General features: G+C 38.8%; 2 protein-coding genes across 2 annotated transcripts in view; one reads left to right on the top strand and one right to left on the bottom strand.

Moving 5' to 3' along the window:
- The window catches only part of LOC109931812 (histone deacetylase 9-like), a 948,406-nt gene extending 931,963 nt beyond the window's left edge, over positions 1-16,443 (bottom strand). Inside the window, exons 1-2 of the mRNA XM_048608478.1 lie at positions 16,410-16,443; positions 15,329-15,472 (exon numbers count right to left, since the gene is read on the bottom strand). Coding sequence (XP_048464435.1) covers positions 15,329-15,472; positions 16,410-16,443 — 178 coding nt within the window. The remainder of the gene's footprint in view (positions 1-15,328; positions 15,473-16,409) is intronic.
- A 356-nt stretch (positions 16,444-16,799) lies between these two features.
- The window catches only part of LOC109936930 (sorting nexin-13-like), a 16,214-nt gene continuing 15,888 nt past the window's right edge, over positions 16,800-17,125 (top strand). Inside the window, exon 1 of the mRNA XM_048608482.1 lies at positions 16,800-16,811. Coding sequence (XP_048464439.1) covers positions 16,800-16,811 — 12 coding nt within the window. The remainder of the gene's footprint in view (positions 16,812-17,125) is intronic.

Consider the following 17,125-nt stretch of genomic DNA (forward strand, 5'->3'; position numbering starts at 1 on the left):
CATCCAGCTCTACACCTTGTTATCTCAAGCAGAACTTTTGTCTGCTCTTCCCAAAAACAGTCCTTTATATATGGATGGGCAAAACCTATCTTTCAACATCAGTTAACACTTTCTGGTACCATCTGCCTTATGTAATAGATTCAATCCTCTAAGTCTACTGTTGTTGCAAAGTTGGATAGAGTACTTTTGGATTGGGAGGCAGGAAATTAGAATTTGATGTTTGGAAAATGCTATGGGAGAAAGCATTGTGTGGTCCCTTTAAAAGATGCTCTTAGAGATTTAAAATGGATATTTCTGAGCAGCAGCTTGAAGGTTTGCAAACATTTGTATCAAAAGGCCATACAGTTAGCAGGCCAAGCAGCAGTTTTTACCAAGACAAGAAGTTTTGAATTTAACCTATAAATTTGAACTAGGCACTTAGATACCCACAAAAACCAATTAAGTTTAAATCTGATGCAGTACTACTCTCCTTATTTAAATGCATTGGATGTGGTTCACTGGAGGTTTACTGGACTAACACATGGAATGAGTGAAAGAGTTGATCAGACTGGGGTTGTGTCCACAGGAATTTAGAAAAGTAAGGGATGGCTTGATTGAAGTGTTTAAGGTCCTAAACAATCTTAAATAGATGAATGTGGGAAGTTTGTTCCATTTGTGCATGAATCTAGAACTAGGAGGCACTGTTACAGATTTAAGGTGTCTGCCTTTTCGCGTAGAGCTGAAGAGAATCTTTTTCTCTGGGGCTTGTGTAACATTCAAATTCTCCGCCTCAGAATGCAGCAGGGTGGGGTCATTGATTATTGATAAGGTGGAGACGGGTTCTTCTTAGACAAGAGAATCAAACGTTATGGTAGGTAGATTGAAATTTGGAATTTGAAACACAAACTGATCAACCATAATCTTATTGAATGGTTCACTAGGCTCAAGCAGCTAAATGGCCTCTTTCTGCTCTTAATTCATACGTTTGAATGTTTCCCTTAAACTTAATTGACATTCCAAGGAAGGTTTACCATCATAGGTAGAAGCTTTATGAAAAAAGTTGTAAATTTCTCATTGATCATTGAAGGTGAAAGCCCCAAGATATTACACTATGCACTACATTCTCTGTTATCTAACTTTTGACGGGGCACATTTTACGGATATCTCACTCCCAAGGATTCAAGTACACTCGACCTGAAGCTCTGCACTCAGATTCTCTAATATTAACAAAATACATCAGTTGTCTTTTGGCTTTGAATTGGAATGTTAGAAAAATCTTACCAAAAGGTATTAAAAAAATACAATAGATTCATAAATAGAAACGTTTTGCATGAAGAACATCTGTGATGCACAAAACGATTGTTAACTACGTTAAGCGGCTTAGCATACTGATCTGGTATTTTGGCAATCACAAGTTAAGCAAAAGTTGCAGATTTCAATAATAGTTGTGAGGTTTTTGTTGTGCTGACAACTTGACAAGACTATTCCTTTCCACTGTTTACAAATATAATAATAGTAGTGTGCAAGGTTACTGAGGCTTTGCCAAAACATCAACAAAAATAAGCCTGAAATAAGGTCAACACTGAGGCAAAATGCAAGGTTATTTATAGATGGTAATGTGCACTGAACATAAAATATGCTGCATTTTCAGATTGAAAATCTTTGGGATGGAAAAATAAAACTCTTCATTTAATTTTATATTCCAAGGTTGAAGAAAAATAATGCTGTGTATTAAAATATACACATTGATAATAATAGATTTTTGAAATATTGTTTCCTTGCCTGTCTGTCACATTTTCACTGTTGCGTAATTTTCTAAATAGCATACTCTGGATTGCAACTGAACAATCAATGGCATCTTAATATGTAGGATCTATCAAAGTTGCTGTCGCCCAGATATTTGAATGGGTGCATTGCTATCCACAACAGCAGGTTTAATAATCTCCTGTCTTCCTTAAGCCTCTGCTTCTCTTTGAAATCAAATTTCTACTGAAGCTAATGCTGATCATCTTCTGTATGTTGCACATTAGAAAAGGTGGGATGGGTGATAAAAATGCACCATCTCTTCTTCTATGCCTCTAGTACAAATGCCTCCCCATGTTATGCATTCACAATTCACTTCAAATGATGCTGCAAAAAATATTGAAAATTACCTTAGTGTTCACCTCTATTACCAATTATATAAGGGAAAACTTAATTTGGTTGATATTTCTCTATCCAGCAGAAACATGACAAGGCAATAGTTCACCTGACACATTAATAACACCATTATGGTTTCTGGGGGTGGGGGTGGAGGTGGGGGTAAAGAGGGAATTCCCAGAATATACTACCTGCAGTTGGGAACACATCACTTGAGAGTGTGGGAAATTACTGACACTAGGACACTGATAGCAGCTTAAAGGGACAGGCAGATGTCATGAAGAAAAAGAAAATTATAGTTTCCAATTAGTTGTACAAAATCCAGTGATGATCCCTATTTCCATTGCTGCTCCCACATTGACTCTTTAGGTTCATTCTCTGGGTTGCTGGTCAGTGAAAGGAAGGAGGCACACTGTGCCAAGCAGCAGTCCTCCACACATAGTTTTGCCTCATCATATCCACCCTCCATCCACAATCTGCCCAACATGTTCTCTCCAGCCTTCTTACTCACCAACCCTCGCCTGACCTAGATTTCCGTACATCCACGGCTCCTTCTCCTCCATTGTGTGCTGCACTTCAAACAGTAGTCACTAATCCTGATAAGGTACAAAACTGCTGGCCTCCGACTGGCCCACTGCTCTATGCAGTGGGACTCACTCCCAGAGACAGACAGCAAATCGAAGGACCATTGCCTGAAACATTAAAGCAGAATGAGCCCCTGACATTTAAGTTGGGAGGAGAGAGCCCAAACTTGGTGCCTTAGGAAGAACATTTTCTGGACAAAACAGAAGTGAAATCATAAAACCAGACTGGGCATGCGACAATCAGAAAATAATAAATAAATTTCAAAAATAATTTACCTGCTGTAATTGAACCCTGTGCATCAGTCAGTTCTAAACTTAGGCTGTTAAAAGTTTCTTCGAATAATTGACTTTATGTCAAATTTCATTGATTGAAAATATGTCAATCATTAAATAAGATTAATTATAAATTGATACATGAAGACTTTGGTCTGCTTTCTTCACATATAACTCTGTAAATCTGGAGTTTCTTACAACATAGATGACCATAAGACATTGGAGCAGAAGTAGACCATTCAGTCCACTGAGTCTGATCCATCTTTAATAAGATCCTTTCTGGTCTAATAATCCTCAAATCCACTTTCTTGCATTAACCCCATTCCCCTTCATTCCCTTATTGTATTGAAATCTGTCTATCTCAATGGAATATTGAATATACTTAATGACCCAGTCTCAATAGCTGTCTGCAGTCAAGAATTTCACAAATACACTACCCTCTAAGGAAAAAGTTCTTCTTACTTCTGTCTAAAGTGGGCGTCCCTTACTTTGAGATTATGTCCTCTGATCTGAGACTCTCCCACAAGGGGAAACAACTGCTTTTCATCTATTCTATCAAGCCCGCTAAGAACCTTGCATGGTTCAATAAAGTGTCCTCTCATTTTTCTAATCTCCAATGAGTACAAACACAACCCACTCAAACTCTCCTCATAAGACAGTCACTCCATACCTGGGATCAGCCCAGTGAACCTTCCTCGACTGCCTCCAATGCCAGTCTATCTTTCCTTAGATATGTTTCCCAAATCTGTTCACATTCAGCTGTGATCTGATGAGTGTCTTGTTTTATCAAGATCTCCCAATTTTTACACTTCACCTGCTTCGAAACAATAGCCAACATTCCACTTACGTTCCCTATTACCCGCTGAACTTGGATACGAGCTCTGTGTGATTCAGGAACAACGACTCCCAAATCATTCTGTGTTAGGGTCATACAGCGTTTACAGCACAGAAAAATGGCCTTTCAGCCCATCTTGCCAACACCACTCTTCGAGCATCTGTCCATTCCAGTATCATTTTCCAGCACTTAGCCAGTAGTCTTGTATGCAATGGCATTTCAAGCACATATCTAAATAGTTCATAAATGTCTTGATAGTTCCTGCTTCTACCATCCTTTTAGGCAGTGAGGTGCAAATACCCTGTGAGTGAAAAAGTTCCCACTCAGGTCATTTTTAAATCTTTCCCCTCTCATTTTAAACGTATTAACTGTCTTTCAGGCCTCTAACACTCCTCCTATGACCAGAGAGGACTTGAAAATTAACATCCGAACCCACGCAACCCTCGCCCTTGGCTCCCATAGCGGCCTGCACCATATCATATTTGGGCCGAGGGATTTATTCACCTCCAAAAGGATATGAACAGCATTAAAAAAAAAACTGTATTAACTTGCCAAGCAAAACAACACTAGTGTTGGTTCACTAATCATAAGGTCATTCATTAGTAACTCATAAAATATATTGACACGTTCTACAATCTTTAAGTTATAAAAAGCTTCAGAACATATTGACATCCTTGGCTACTGTACTTTACATACAATCATACCTAGTATGCATTCTGTCGACCTATACATTAATTATATTAATTAAAAGCACAATTAAAATGACAAATCTTTTACAAAATATATTAATCGTGGAATCCCTACTATGCAGACAGAAGCCACTTGGCCCATCAAATCTGTACAGACCCTCCTGAAGAGCATCCCACCCAGACCCACCCATCCGTGTAACCCCGCATTTTAAATCCAGCATGTTAGACCACTCGGACAACTACCACATTAAGATCTCTATCAGAATAATTATTGATTACGGTTCTTCCTGATGCAAAGCATTACATAAAATATGGTGTAATGTACAACTATGAAACAAATGTCATTCTTGTCTAGCTTTAATGATCGAAAAACTGTTGTGAACTCTTTGAAATTGACAAAAAATTCTTTTTCTTTTCATTGAGATCAAAACAGTCAAGGATCAGAATTATCAATAATTAAACCCCAGTCAAGGAAATGAAGATTACAATCAATCTGAAGTTCTGTATTAACAGTGACAACACAAAACCAATAAGAACTCTATAACATCCACAATATCTCCCAGAGGGCATTCTCAACTGGGTATAACTCAAACAAATTGAATGACAGAGTTCATTCACCCAATTTGAATATCTGGCTGAATGAGAAGTAAAATACAAGCCAAAAGAAAGACCACAGAAATGTGCAACAATTCTACTTGTGGGAATAAAGGCTAAATGATTAACATTTGGACTGTGGACAGGATACATTCTGATGTCATACTAACAAATCTCCAGTGAAATTTTAGGCAAGTGTTTAGGTGAAGTGAGGTTCTGGTGTTGGCAGTTTGGTTACAGGGCAGAACATAATTAAATGTGAACAATAGAGATGTGTGATTTTGGAGGCTTGGTGAATTCAAGAGGAAATACCCACTTACATAAGGAAACCTGCCATGCTTTCTCAATATGGCTTTCAGGTGACTCCTATGTGGTTGACACTTAATTATCCTCTGAAATGGCTTAGCATGCCAATTAAATATATCAAAAAATCTCAATAAAGGATTCAAGAAATCTCACCACCACTTTCATAGGTGATTGGAAGGACAGTAAATGCCAACATTGTCTACTGCCACAGAAATGAATTTTTTAAAAAAAAAGCTCTGGAGGGCACTGATAGCCAACAGCAATATGAGCAGACTGCGAGTACCAAAATTGTTTTGAGAAAATATAATCAGAAATCAAGGGAAAAGTTTGGGGAAACCTTTGATAAGTTCTGCTGTGACCTCTATTGATAACTTCACGTTCCCTCTTATTTCCACTTGCTTTGTCATTACTTTATGGTAATGCCCTTGAACAATAGGATAGGCAGGATTATCTTGGTGCTTGGAATCTCAATGAAGTGGATAGAACACTTCTAACGGTTCCAGACATGCAACAAGAGTCTTTACTGCGATGCTAATTCCTCTCAAGGCTGATGAAGAAAACCTGAGAGGGAGCAGTATGACTTCATGATGAAAGGTGGAATCACTTATGAAAATGAATGGTGCTGGTAGATAAAGATTAGGAAAAGTGAGAGAGAATGAGAAGGAAAGACAGTGAAAAGCGGGGTATATGGGAGGAGTGAATAAGTGAGGGAATGTATCGTGAAGGGTGGGAATGAGAGAAGGGAAGTGTATTTAAACACAAAGACTGAGTGTGTCAGATGTTGTATCACTGTTTGCCATGACTGGCAGCTTGTGGTATCTGACACCTTGCCTGTGCATGGTTTAGAGGAGGGGTTGTTTCAAGTAGTTTGTTGCTACCAATCTCCTTTGTCTGCATTTGGTCTAGGGCCCATCTAAAAAAGCAATGATAGACGATACATTATGGTAGAATTTTATTGAAGAGATAGTGTTATTAGTTAACAAGATGGTTTATTGCGTGATAGCAGTATATTCAACTACATTACAAGTCAGCCATAATTACTAGGACTCTCAGACTGTACTTCTGCTCCTTACAAAGACGAGTGTAAAACCCAACACCTCCAAATAAAAACTGTGCAACATCATTAGATTGGGTGGAGCAAATGCGACTTCAGCATTAACTCTTTCAGAAACATTACTTTATACAACACCAGATACGCACCTTCCTTTCCACCAACCCCTCCTCACCTTCCTGCCCCAAAACTCTAAGCACAAAGCAGTCTGGGAGAAAAGGGAAAAAACCGGGCTGAAAAATGACGTGCCTCCGACCCTCACTTTCAGATGAATACCACTGAGGTTAGCTTGGATTGATTGCTACCAGTAGTGAAAGCAAGCTTTCAAGATCTTTTAAATATCTAAAAGTAAGCGAAAGGCAAGAGAGGATGTCGGACCGCTGGAAAATGAGGCTGGAGAAGTTATAATGGGAACAAAGAAATAGCAGAAGAACTGAATCGGGATATTGCATCAGTTTTTACAGTGGAAGACACCAGCAGCATTATAGAATTTCAAGGGAGTCAGGGGGCAGAAGTGAGTGTTATGGCCATCACTAAAGAGAGGGTGCTGGGGAAAGTGAAAGGTGGAAAAATCATCTGGGACAGATGGACTACACCCCAGAGTTTTGAAAGAGATAGCTGAGGAGATTGTAGGGCTATTATTGGTGATCTTTCAGTAATCACTGGGGTCAGGGAGGGTCCCACAAGACTGGCAAATGGTTAATGTGATACCTCTGTTTAAGAACAGAGGGAGGAGAATGCTGTTAAATAAGGTAAAGGCCCATGGTGCTATGGGCAAGGTAATGGAATAGAAAGGGGATCGACAGACTGGAAGAAGGCAGAGAGAGGGAATAAAGGGGTCTTGTTCAGGATGACAGCTTGTGACTAGTAGAGTTCTGTAGAGGTCCATGTTGGGACCCATGGGGTAAGTAGTGTTGAGGAAGTAGGGAGGCTACAGAAAGACTTGGACAGTAGGAGAGTGGGCAAATAAGTGGCAGATGGAAAACAATGTGGCAAAGTGTGAAGTTATGCACTTTGGTAGGAAGAAGAGAGATGTAGACTATTTTCTAAATGGGAAATGACTTCAGAATCTGAAGCACATAGGGACTTGGGAGTCCTAATTCAGGATTCTCTCAAGGTTATCATGCAGGTTCAGTTGGCAGTTAGCAGACAAATGCAATGTTAGCATTCATTTTAAAAGGGCTCGAATACAAGAGGAGACATGTACTGCTGAGGCTGTATGAGGCTCTAGTCAGACAACATTTGAAATATTGTGGGCAGTTTTGGGCCCCACATCTTAAGGAAGGATGTGTTGACGTTGGAGGTGCTCCAGAGGAGGTGCACAAGAATGATCCTGGGGATGAAGGACATGTCATATGAGGAACAGTTGAAGACCTTGGGTCTATATTTGATGAAGTTTAGGAGGATGAGAGAAGGTCTGGTTGAAGCTTACATAATACTGAAAGGCCTGGATAGAGTGGAGGTGAAGAAAGTATTTCCACTAGTAGGAGAGACGAGGGCCCAAGGATAGAGCCTCAGAGTGAAGGGACGATTCTTTAGAAGTGAAATGAGGAAGAATTTCTTCAGCCAGAGGGTGGTTAATCTGTGCTACAGAGGGCTGTACAGGCCAAGTCATTGAATGTATTTAAGACATAGACAGGCTATTGATTAGGAAGGGAATCAAGGCTTACAGAGAGAAGGCAGGAGAATGGAATTGCAAAACATCAGCCATGATTGAACGACAGAGCAGACTTGATAGGCCGAATGACTTAATTCTGTTCCTATGTCTTATGGTTTTATGGTTAGTCCCCAGTCTGAGAAGATGAGTAGGAAATCCATTTGTCTATATACAAGCTACATTTGTCTTACAAAGAATCACAAATGGATATCACATCCTGTTTTATATATATAAATATATTTGCTCTAAAATGCAAAATGTATTATTTATAAATGTGCCATAAATCAGAGCCATACGGGAATATACAGATCAAATGAGCAATACATTCAGGAGAAATGGCAACATGAAACAATTAAGAAACAGAACAATCTCATTTTTAAAAAATGTTACCTCCTCTACAATGGCAATTAGCAAGAAACAAACACTCCAAAGATGTTGCAAAGCTGCTTTGTATCACCACAAATAAAATACAGGATGATCCATGCAGAACTTTTTTGAAAATAAAAAATGATAAATAAACTCTTCAGGGTATTATTACCCATTTTGCAGTGGTCCAGGCTCCTTCTGACTCATGTCTCACTGCAACAACATTAAATTCTACTACTTGGCAATGAGAGACTCCCTCTGTGTGGCTGGGATTCTGCTGGTAGCTCACCTCACATGTTTAATACAGCTTGACCCAGAAAAATAGATCACGTTTACAATTTGGGCAAAGGTTTTCTTACTTTTCTCGGATACATTTGCTTGCACTTTTTTATTCATTCGTGTGAAATCAGCTGTGCAAGCAAGGCCAGGCTGGCAGCTAGAGTTCTCAAATGTGCAACATTATACCTTTTAAAAATTAAACTGCATCTTCCACCTTACTGCTCACACAGGCAAGCTATTTGATTAAACCACAAGAACACCAAAAGGGACTGTCAATGCCAGTATTAATTAAGCAGAGGATTACGTTGGCTGCAAACAAAGTAAACTAAAATTAAACAGGTCCCATCAGTAGTTGGGTCTATGAAACAAATAGGTGAGGAACAGTAGGTTGTAAATAAGAAAAGTAGCTCTACTTTAGACTTCAAAAAAGACAAAGCATTGATATTAATTAACTCAAGAGAGGAAAGAGACAGTTTTAAATAAACCAATTAGAATAATATTGGATTGCCCAACTAGAAAAGCAATTGTACAAAGATGTTAGAGCATGTGAATGAGAAAGAAAACAGTAGGGAGAAGAGAGAGTTACAGGGGAGGTGAAAAAGAAATAATGCAGAAGAAGTCAACAGGGTGCATTGGTCACCACAATGAGAAATGTTTGTGATCCAGCACAAAATGAGAGCAGTAGCACAAAATGCATCTGATACAGCTAGAGGGCAGAATTTTGCTGGATGCTCTGTGCTCTAAAAAGGAGTGACAGTCGGAAAGGCAGCCCTGAGGGCCCTGTCAAATCATCCTACCGCCTTTGCCAACTCAAGCATCTCAAATTTATATTTGGATTTTCTTTGGGGTTCCTCCATTTTGATGTACCTTCCAGATTCCTTCTAACTCTTCAGACTGGGTTGACAACATCAGTAGCACATAATACATATTATCTTTCTTAATCTGATGACAGGTTTGCAGGCAGTCAATATGGAGAAGGTTTCTGTGGAGGAATCATTGAAACTGTACTACTGTTGACAAGTGCAGGCCCAAGACCTGTTTATTCGACTAATTTTGAGTCCCAAAACCTGTGATAATGTTAAGTCTAAAGTTACAATAGGAATCTTATTAGATTTTTTTTGAAAGTGGACTATTGCTGGCAGAGAGTTGAAAAGTTGGAAGTTCTCCCTTATATAAGCAGAAATAATACATCCTTTGTGGGGATGGAGGGGGAAGGTATTTGATTCTGCGCTTCCTTTGCATCACTGAAACATTTTAACTGGGGACCACTTCTTGTAGGCACCTTAACCATACAGGTTAGGTAGACTCCACAATTTGAAACCTCACGCCACCTGCAATCTGATCCCACTACAAAGGATATATTTCCCTCCCCACCCTTACCTGCCTTCTGAAGGGACCATCTCTCCACGACTCCCTCGTCTGCTCCACACTCACCACTAGCCCCACCACCCCTGGCACCTTTCCCTGCAACTGCAGCAGATGCTACACCTACCCCTACACCTCCCCCCCTCACCTCCATCCCAGGCCCCAAAAAAAACCTTCCACATCAGACAGATTTCACCTGCACGTCCACTAATGTGGTCTATTGTATCCACTGTTCCCAATGTGGCCTCCTCTACCTAGGTGAGACCAAGCGGAGGCTCGGAGACCGCTTTGTAGAGCATCTGCGCTCGGTTCATGACAAACGACAACACCTTCCAGTCGCGAACCACTTCAACTCCCTCTCCCACTCCCTGAATGACATGTCCATCCTGGGCCTCCTCCAGTGTCACAATGACGCCACCCAGAAATTGGAGGAACAGCACCACATAGTCCGCTTTAGGACCCTACAACCCAATGGTCTCAATGTGGACTTTACTAGCTTCAAAATCTCCCCACCATGGCCTCATCCCCGCTTCCTTGACCTGTCCATCTTGTCTCCCACCTATCCGCTCCTCCCACCTCACTGCCTACCTGCACTCACCCATCACCATCCCACCTACTTTCCCCAGCCCGACCACACCCCTCTCTATTTATTTCAGTGCCCCTTTCCCCTCTCCCATTTCTGAAGAAGGGTCCCGACACGAAATGTCAGCTTTCCTGCTCCTCTGATGCTGCCTGGCCTGCTATGTTCCTCCAGCTCCACACTGTGTTTTCTCTGACTCCAGCATCGGCAGTTCTTATTATCTCTGGAGAGGTCAATTACCATTTAAAGAACAACATAAATGCATAGGAGGAATGATCAAGTTACATTTATCCCTTTCAACCTCTCAGACAATATAAACACGGCAGCAAGGATTCTCCAAGGCGACCATCTCCCTATTCAATTAACCTCATTCCTAGGATTTGGGATGGGATCAGAGCAAAGGTGCTGATATAGATGAAAAGTTCTGCCACACACAATTTTAGTGTCAGAGCAGCTCACTCCATCCTTTTTAGATTATAATCTTTTATGGAATCTGAGTTGTGTTACAGGAAATTTAAAGTTATATAAAACATTGCATGATCTCATGGTCTAAGTTTCTTGTCTCCATAAAATAGCATGCCCTCTGACTTATCACCAGGAACATCAGAGAACCACATAACCTTTTAAAATTAGATAAATCATCCAGTCTGGTTCATTTTTTTAATCTCTGACTGAACTAATACTTCAGGTTTGGTTCCAGGAAAGAAGTTATGTGGTTCTTTGTTTTTTGACTACACTTCCTTTTTTGTCATGGGAAATTTAATTTACACTGGAGCTTGAGGAAATTTGAAAAGGGTCCTACATACGTCTCTGTGATGTCATTGTCATGATTGAGCATCTGCCAGATGGTAGGAATTATCCATTTGGCACTTTCACCCGTCCAATTCTCTGCGTGCTTTCAGTTCTATTCTCAAGATGTTAATTGCATATGCCTTTCTTTTTCGGTTCAGTATGGACAGTGTGAAATCTAGCAGTGTGGGTGGAGGGGTCAAACAGGTAAATAAAAAGGGGTAAAAAAGACTTTTATTAATCTGAAAGAAAAAAAAACAAAATTGCTGGAGAAACCCAGCAAGCGTGACAGCATCTGTGGAGAGAAACCAAAGTTAATGCTTCAGGTCCAGTGACTCTACTGCCAGACCTGTTCAACTTCCCCAGCAATTTCTGTTTTTCTTTCAGATTTACAGCATCCGTAGTTCTTTGTTTTATTATACACTTGTATTTATTTAGTGATTGGCGCAATTTCAGGATATCTCAAAGCATTTTGAAACTATTGAAATACTTTTTAAAGTGTAGTCATTGTCACAACATGGGACGAAAAGCAAAAGACTGTTCTTGAGCCCAGAATGGAAGGTTCCTCCCCAAAAAACCTGAAGACCATCAGAAAAACAGTTTGCACAATCTGGATGGTAACATATCAGTATGGAGTAGAAACCAATAAATCTTGTGAATGATGAATACTGGTTGGACTTGTTTTGTAAAACTCAAAACGGTGCTCTGCTATGACCAGTTTGTTCATTCACAAGTGTTTTTTTTTTACTGGTTTTCCCTTTAAACAAAACCAGGAACAAACTTGGGACCTGTCAGAGAGGGATCCAGGAAACAACATATACATGGGAAAATAACTATGGAAAAAAGAAATTTGTAACTATCCTTTTACACTGAACAAAAAACTGCCACTAAGACAAAATACATGGCCCTTTATTTCACTTCAACTGTAAATTTTGCATATTTATTTTCTGAGAACTTTAGAGAGAAAAAAGAAACAAATGTTTGGTGACCATGGTGAGGTAAAAAAAACATTACAACTCATTTATTTTAGTTGTTTAATCTGTAACAGGCAATGATTTTATTCACCCATCTCACACAATAGTTCTCGGTTACTAAAGAGGCCTTCACGATCACAGTTAAAGGTCACTCCACTTAATGGAATGTATCCATCCAATGTCTTTTATGGTAATTTTGGTTTTTTTTTCTAATTTAAGGTACTGCTTAAATTAGTAGAATGTCACTTTCACACTTTATAAGTCGTTTCCATCAATCTCTCTCACCTCTTTGTTCTCATTTCCTGACTTTACTAGTACCAATGGCCCATAGCAAAGTATATTAAGTCATTTCACTTGTAAAATCACAGAAGAAAAGTTTGCTTTTAGAAGCTTATCACATACCTGATACCTTACAGCATGGGTTCAATTCCTACACTGGCTGAGGTTACCATGAAGGACTCTCCTTCTCGACCTCTCTCCTAAACTGAGGTGTGTTGACCCTCATGTTAAACCACCACCAGTCGCCTCTCTCTAATGAGAGAGCAGCCTTATGGACTGCAAGAACTATGGTGACTTTGCCTTTACAGAGTAGGGTATCCCTGTCTCAGCTAAACAAAGCACAAGAGAACATGCATGTCAATCATCAATGTTGGAGTGATCCTTTCCACTAATTATAGAATTCACAAAAAAAAAGCTACAGCATTCAAGATCAGCAAATAGATGATTTCCTTATTCATTCTTATTATAACAAAATAGTTTAACTGATCAGAGGACAGTAGGTTTCTAGGTCTATATTTTGTGCATTATATTGCAGAATCTATAAAACCATTGGTTTAGGAATACTCATGAAAGAATGTAATACCTTAGGCTTTATGTAGTTTTATGCTCCGTATGCCTCCTGATATAATGTTACCTCTAATTAGAGTTATTAAAGCATTGAAATATGAACCAGTACAATAGAAACAGTCTCACATTTAAGCCTATTGCATTTAAAAATCTTTGGTTAACAAATAAATAAGAGGGAGCTTCAAGTGAAACAAAAAGTGTGCCTAAATGAATGGTGAAGTGGAAATGCAGGAAAATAATAAAACTTAACGAGAGTATGAAGCAAGTATGAAAAGTGGAAATCTGAAAAAATAAGCGCAATTATTTTAATGCTAATAGCAGAAACTTACTTGTAAAACAGTTCCAGGTCACTACCACTTGCTGCACAAAAAAAAAGTTCTTCCTAACATCTCCCTGCATCTCTTGCCCAAGACTTTAAATCCGTATCTCTTAAGGAATTCTTCAAACACTAGCTAATAGGAACATTCTTTTTGCCAACTTTATCTAAACCTGTCACTTTATATACCTCTATCAGGTCTACTCTCAACCTGCTTTGCTATGAAGAGAACAATCTCAACTTCTTAACTTATCTTTGTAGTTCAGTTCATTCACTACCAGAACCATGCCGGTAAATTTCCTACATACCCCCTCAAGGACCTAAAGTCTGATGACCTGATCCCTATCTGATAATATGGTCTAACCAGAGCTTTGCGAAAGTTCAGAATACACATTATTCACATTATCAAGCATTGCCATTGTGTTTTATAGCAGAAAATAAGGTACATTATACTAGATCAAAAGATATCTAACCATTCAATATGTATGTAGTTTTCAAAATCACAGTGTCCCATCTTTACCAAGAGGCTTGTAACTGAATTCTTTAATCAATATTGTGCAGTAAGATAGCAAAATAAGAGCAACAATTTTTTTTAAGTTTTGTCGATGTGATCACAGCCATATTTAAGCACTGTTCAATATCATAACTGGACATTCAAGTACAGGAACCTACTGGAAATCTCCAATAAATAAAATAAATTTCAGTAACTTAAAACAAGAGGTAAAATATTAGATTGAATTTTAACTACATCCATGAATATTATTTGTCAGAATGCTGTCATTTATTTTTCTGCCACTAATTTATACTGATGGCAGTTGCTCAAAGAGGAGGTCTCTCTGTTCTCACTGCCTTTTTTTGGCAGCAGGTCTATGATTCAATCAAATATTTTCTCTTGAAATTGAGTACATTTGAAACAGTATTTTGAAGATAACAATATAGTTAGTATAGTGTAAAAGTCACTTTTGTTAGCTTGTAAAAAATCAAATGAAGTTAATTCTAGTTGGTTTATGGCCATGAAGAAGCCTGCTGGTATTACATTGATTGTTTTAAATTCAATTTCTCCATCTTATCATATGACGTGTGAATGCAGTTCAAATAAAACTCAAGAAGATTGTCATCATCAAAGACAAAGCAGCCCACTTGATTGGCACCTTGTTCACCATCTTAAACATTAATTCTCTTCATTCGTAGTGAACTGTGGCTAAAGTGCGTATCATCTAGAAAATCCACAGCAAGAACTCATTAAGACTTCTTGACAGCCACTTCAAAACGTGTAACCTCTAGCATCCACAAAGATAAAGGCAGGAAACCATTAGGAATACCACCATGTGCAAGTGCATTCCTAAGTCACACACTATTCTGACTTTGAAGTAAATCATTGTTACATTCTCATTGCAAATTCTGGAACTCCCTATCTAACAGCACTGTGGGAATGGTTTCATCACATTGACAACAGCAGTTCAAGAAGAAATATCTCTAGAGTACCTAGCATTGATAATAATTATTGTTTTTGCCAGTGATGCCCACATTCTCTGACTGAATAATAAAAACAATGGTGTACCTGGATATGCTTTCAAAACTTGTGCTCTTTCAGTTGCATTTGGCTCATGCCACAAGCACACTGATCAGAAACAATTAGCCTTCCTGTGTAAAGGTTACAAAATGGACTGATTCCCATTTTTTGTTATTATTAAATATGCACTTACCGTGTCTCTGGCGTTGATGCCAAGGCAGGGGCATTGTTAATGGACCAAAGCCTCTGCTTAAGCCGGTGAATCTTGTTGCATCTGCAAGCTGCTTCTTGATAGGTACTTCTGCATTGTAGTCCATTCTTTTTCTCTCTAGAATAACTTTAACGCAAAATGAGAAAACCACTGAACACAAGAACAGGAAAGTTCTGCATGCTACTTCAACAGTTGTACTTCTCTGCCTGCAAACCCACAGCTAAATATAAATAAAATTGTTCTTCATCCACCAGCCTCTTCCTTGAATCTGATAGAAAATATTCAATGGATTCGCATTAACAGACACAAATTAGACTCAGAAATATTGGGGACACAGGGGGCTGCGAAATTCATCTTGGTAGTTGTGTAATGGAATGGACAGGAATATCACGGAGGATATAAAAGGGGCTGTTCATTCATAGTGTCTGGGTTGTGCCAGCAGACCAGGCCAATATAACTTCCAATGGCACAATATAAATGTAGGTCTTCATCTCACATGTGTTCACAGGTTTAAACATTTTCTTCTTATTCTGCTATATAATAAAATTTAAAAACTGATTAAGTTAATTATTTTGAGATCTCCTCCGTAAAATCATACAATTCACTGAATACATTTTAAGTTGTTTCAGTGTAGACATTTGGCCTTGATCCGACTGAATTGTACAGGAGCACTGAAGGGCTGAAAGGCCTGCTGCTCTTTCATCTTGTGTTTTTATGTATCTTATATATTGGTGTACAGGGACTTAGCACAAACTGTCTGAGGTTCCACTATCTACAACTTTAACATAAACTAATTTATTTTAAATAGGTTAATGCCTCAAACAGCAAGTACAGAGCTGCCATCTGAATACTTCAACCATTCGTTTAGTATTACTGTAAACAGCAATTCCTCTGCATTAACATCGGCAGCATCTTCAGGCTACTTAATATAAGAACACTATGCAGAATTCAAGCAAGCAGGATAAAAAAATGTCCAGGATAAACATGAAGTGCTCAAAAGCCTAATTCTGTCCTGTTTGTCCACTGAAGACGTTATGACACCAACTGAATAATATGTCTGTACCGTCTATTTTTAACTCAGCGAGCTTGGTAATCATACCACACCATGTCAAAGATTCCCTGTTCGCTTTGTACCACTCTCTTTCATTGAATTGCTGTGTGGAATATCAACAAATTAACTCAAGAAATTCGAGGTATTTTGCTTAAATGCGCTGTACTTGTACAATCTTCCTTGGGATGTAGAAAATTGCTTAGTCATTAACCAATTCTTCAGAAACACTCATGATTTTGATGCTTCCTGATAATTGCAAGTCCGGACTGTAAACTGACATTTGTGAGTCAACTTGTCAGAAATGTACATTATTATTTACGTATGCAGAAATCTGATTGCGTTCCCTAACTGAATAATAAAAACAATTGTGTCCCTATATTTTGTAGTAGGATGCTCCTATGCATGTATATTGAGGTATTTCTACCCTTTGACATAATTTTGTCACAATCTATTCAGGCATTGATCCCATTTGTAAAATCCATTTCAAAATAGACATAAGACAACTTGAAAAAAATAATTAATGGCTTACAGCCAGCTGAGGATTCCTGTAGAATGTAATTCCTGATAAGTGAGCCTGCTGATTCCTCAGTAGCCTGTCAACTAAAGGTAAGAATGGACAACATTTTTGATTTAAAAACCAGGAAACAGGAGAAGTTAACTCCATTGTTAAAGTGAGACAACAAGGTGCAGGGCTGGATGAACACAGCAGGCCAAGCAGCATCATAGGA

Source organism: Rhincodon typus, chromosome 2 (assembly GCF_021869965.1).
Source record: "Rhincodon typus isolate 14 chromosome 2, sRhiTyp1.1, whole genome shotgun sequence".
Lineage (NCBI taxonomy): Eukaryota > Metazoa > Chordata > Chondrichthyes > Orectolobiformes > Rhincodontidae > Rhincodon > Rhincodon typus.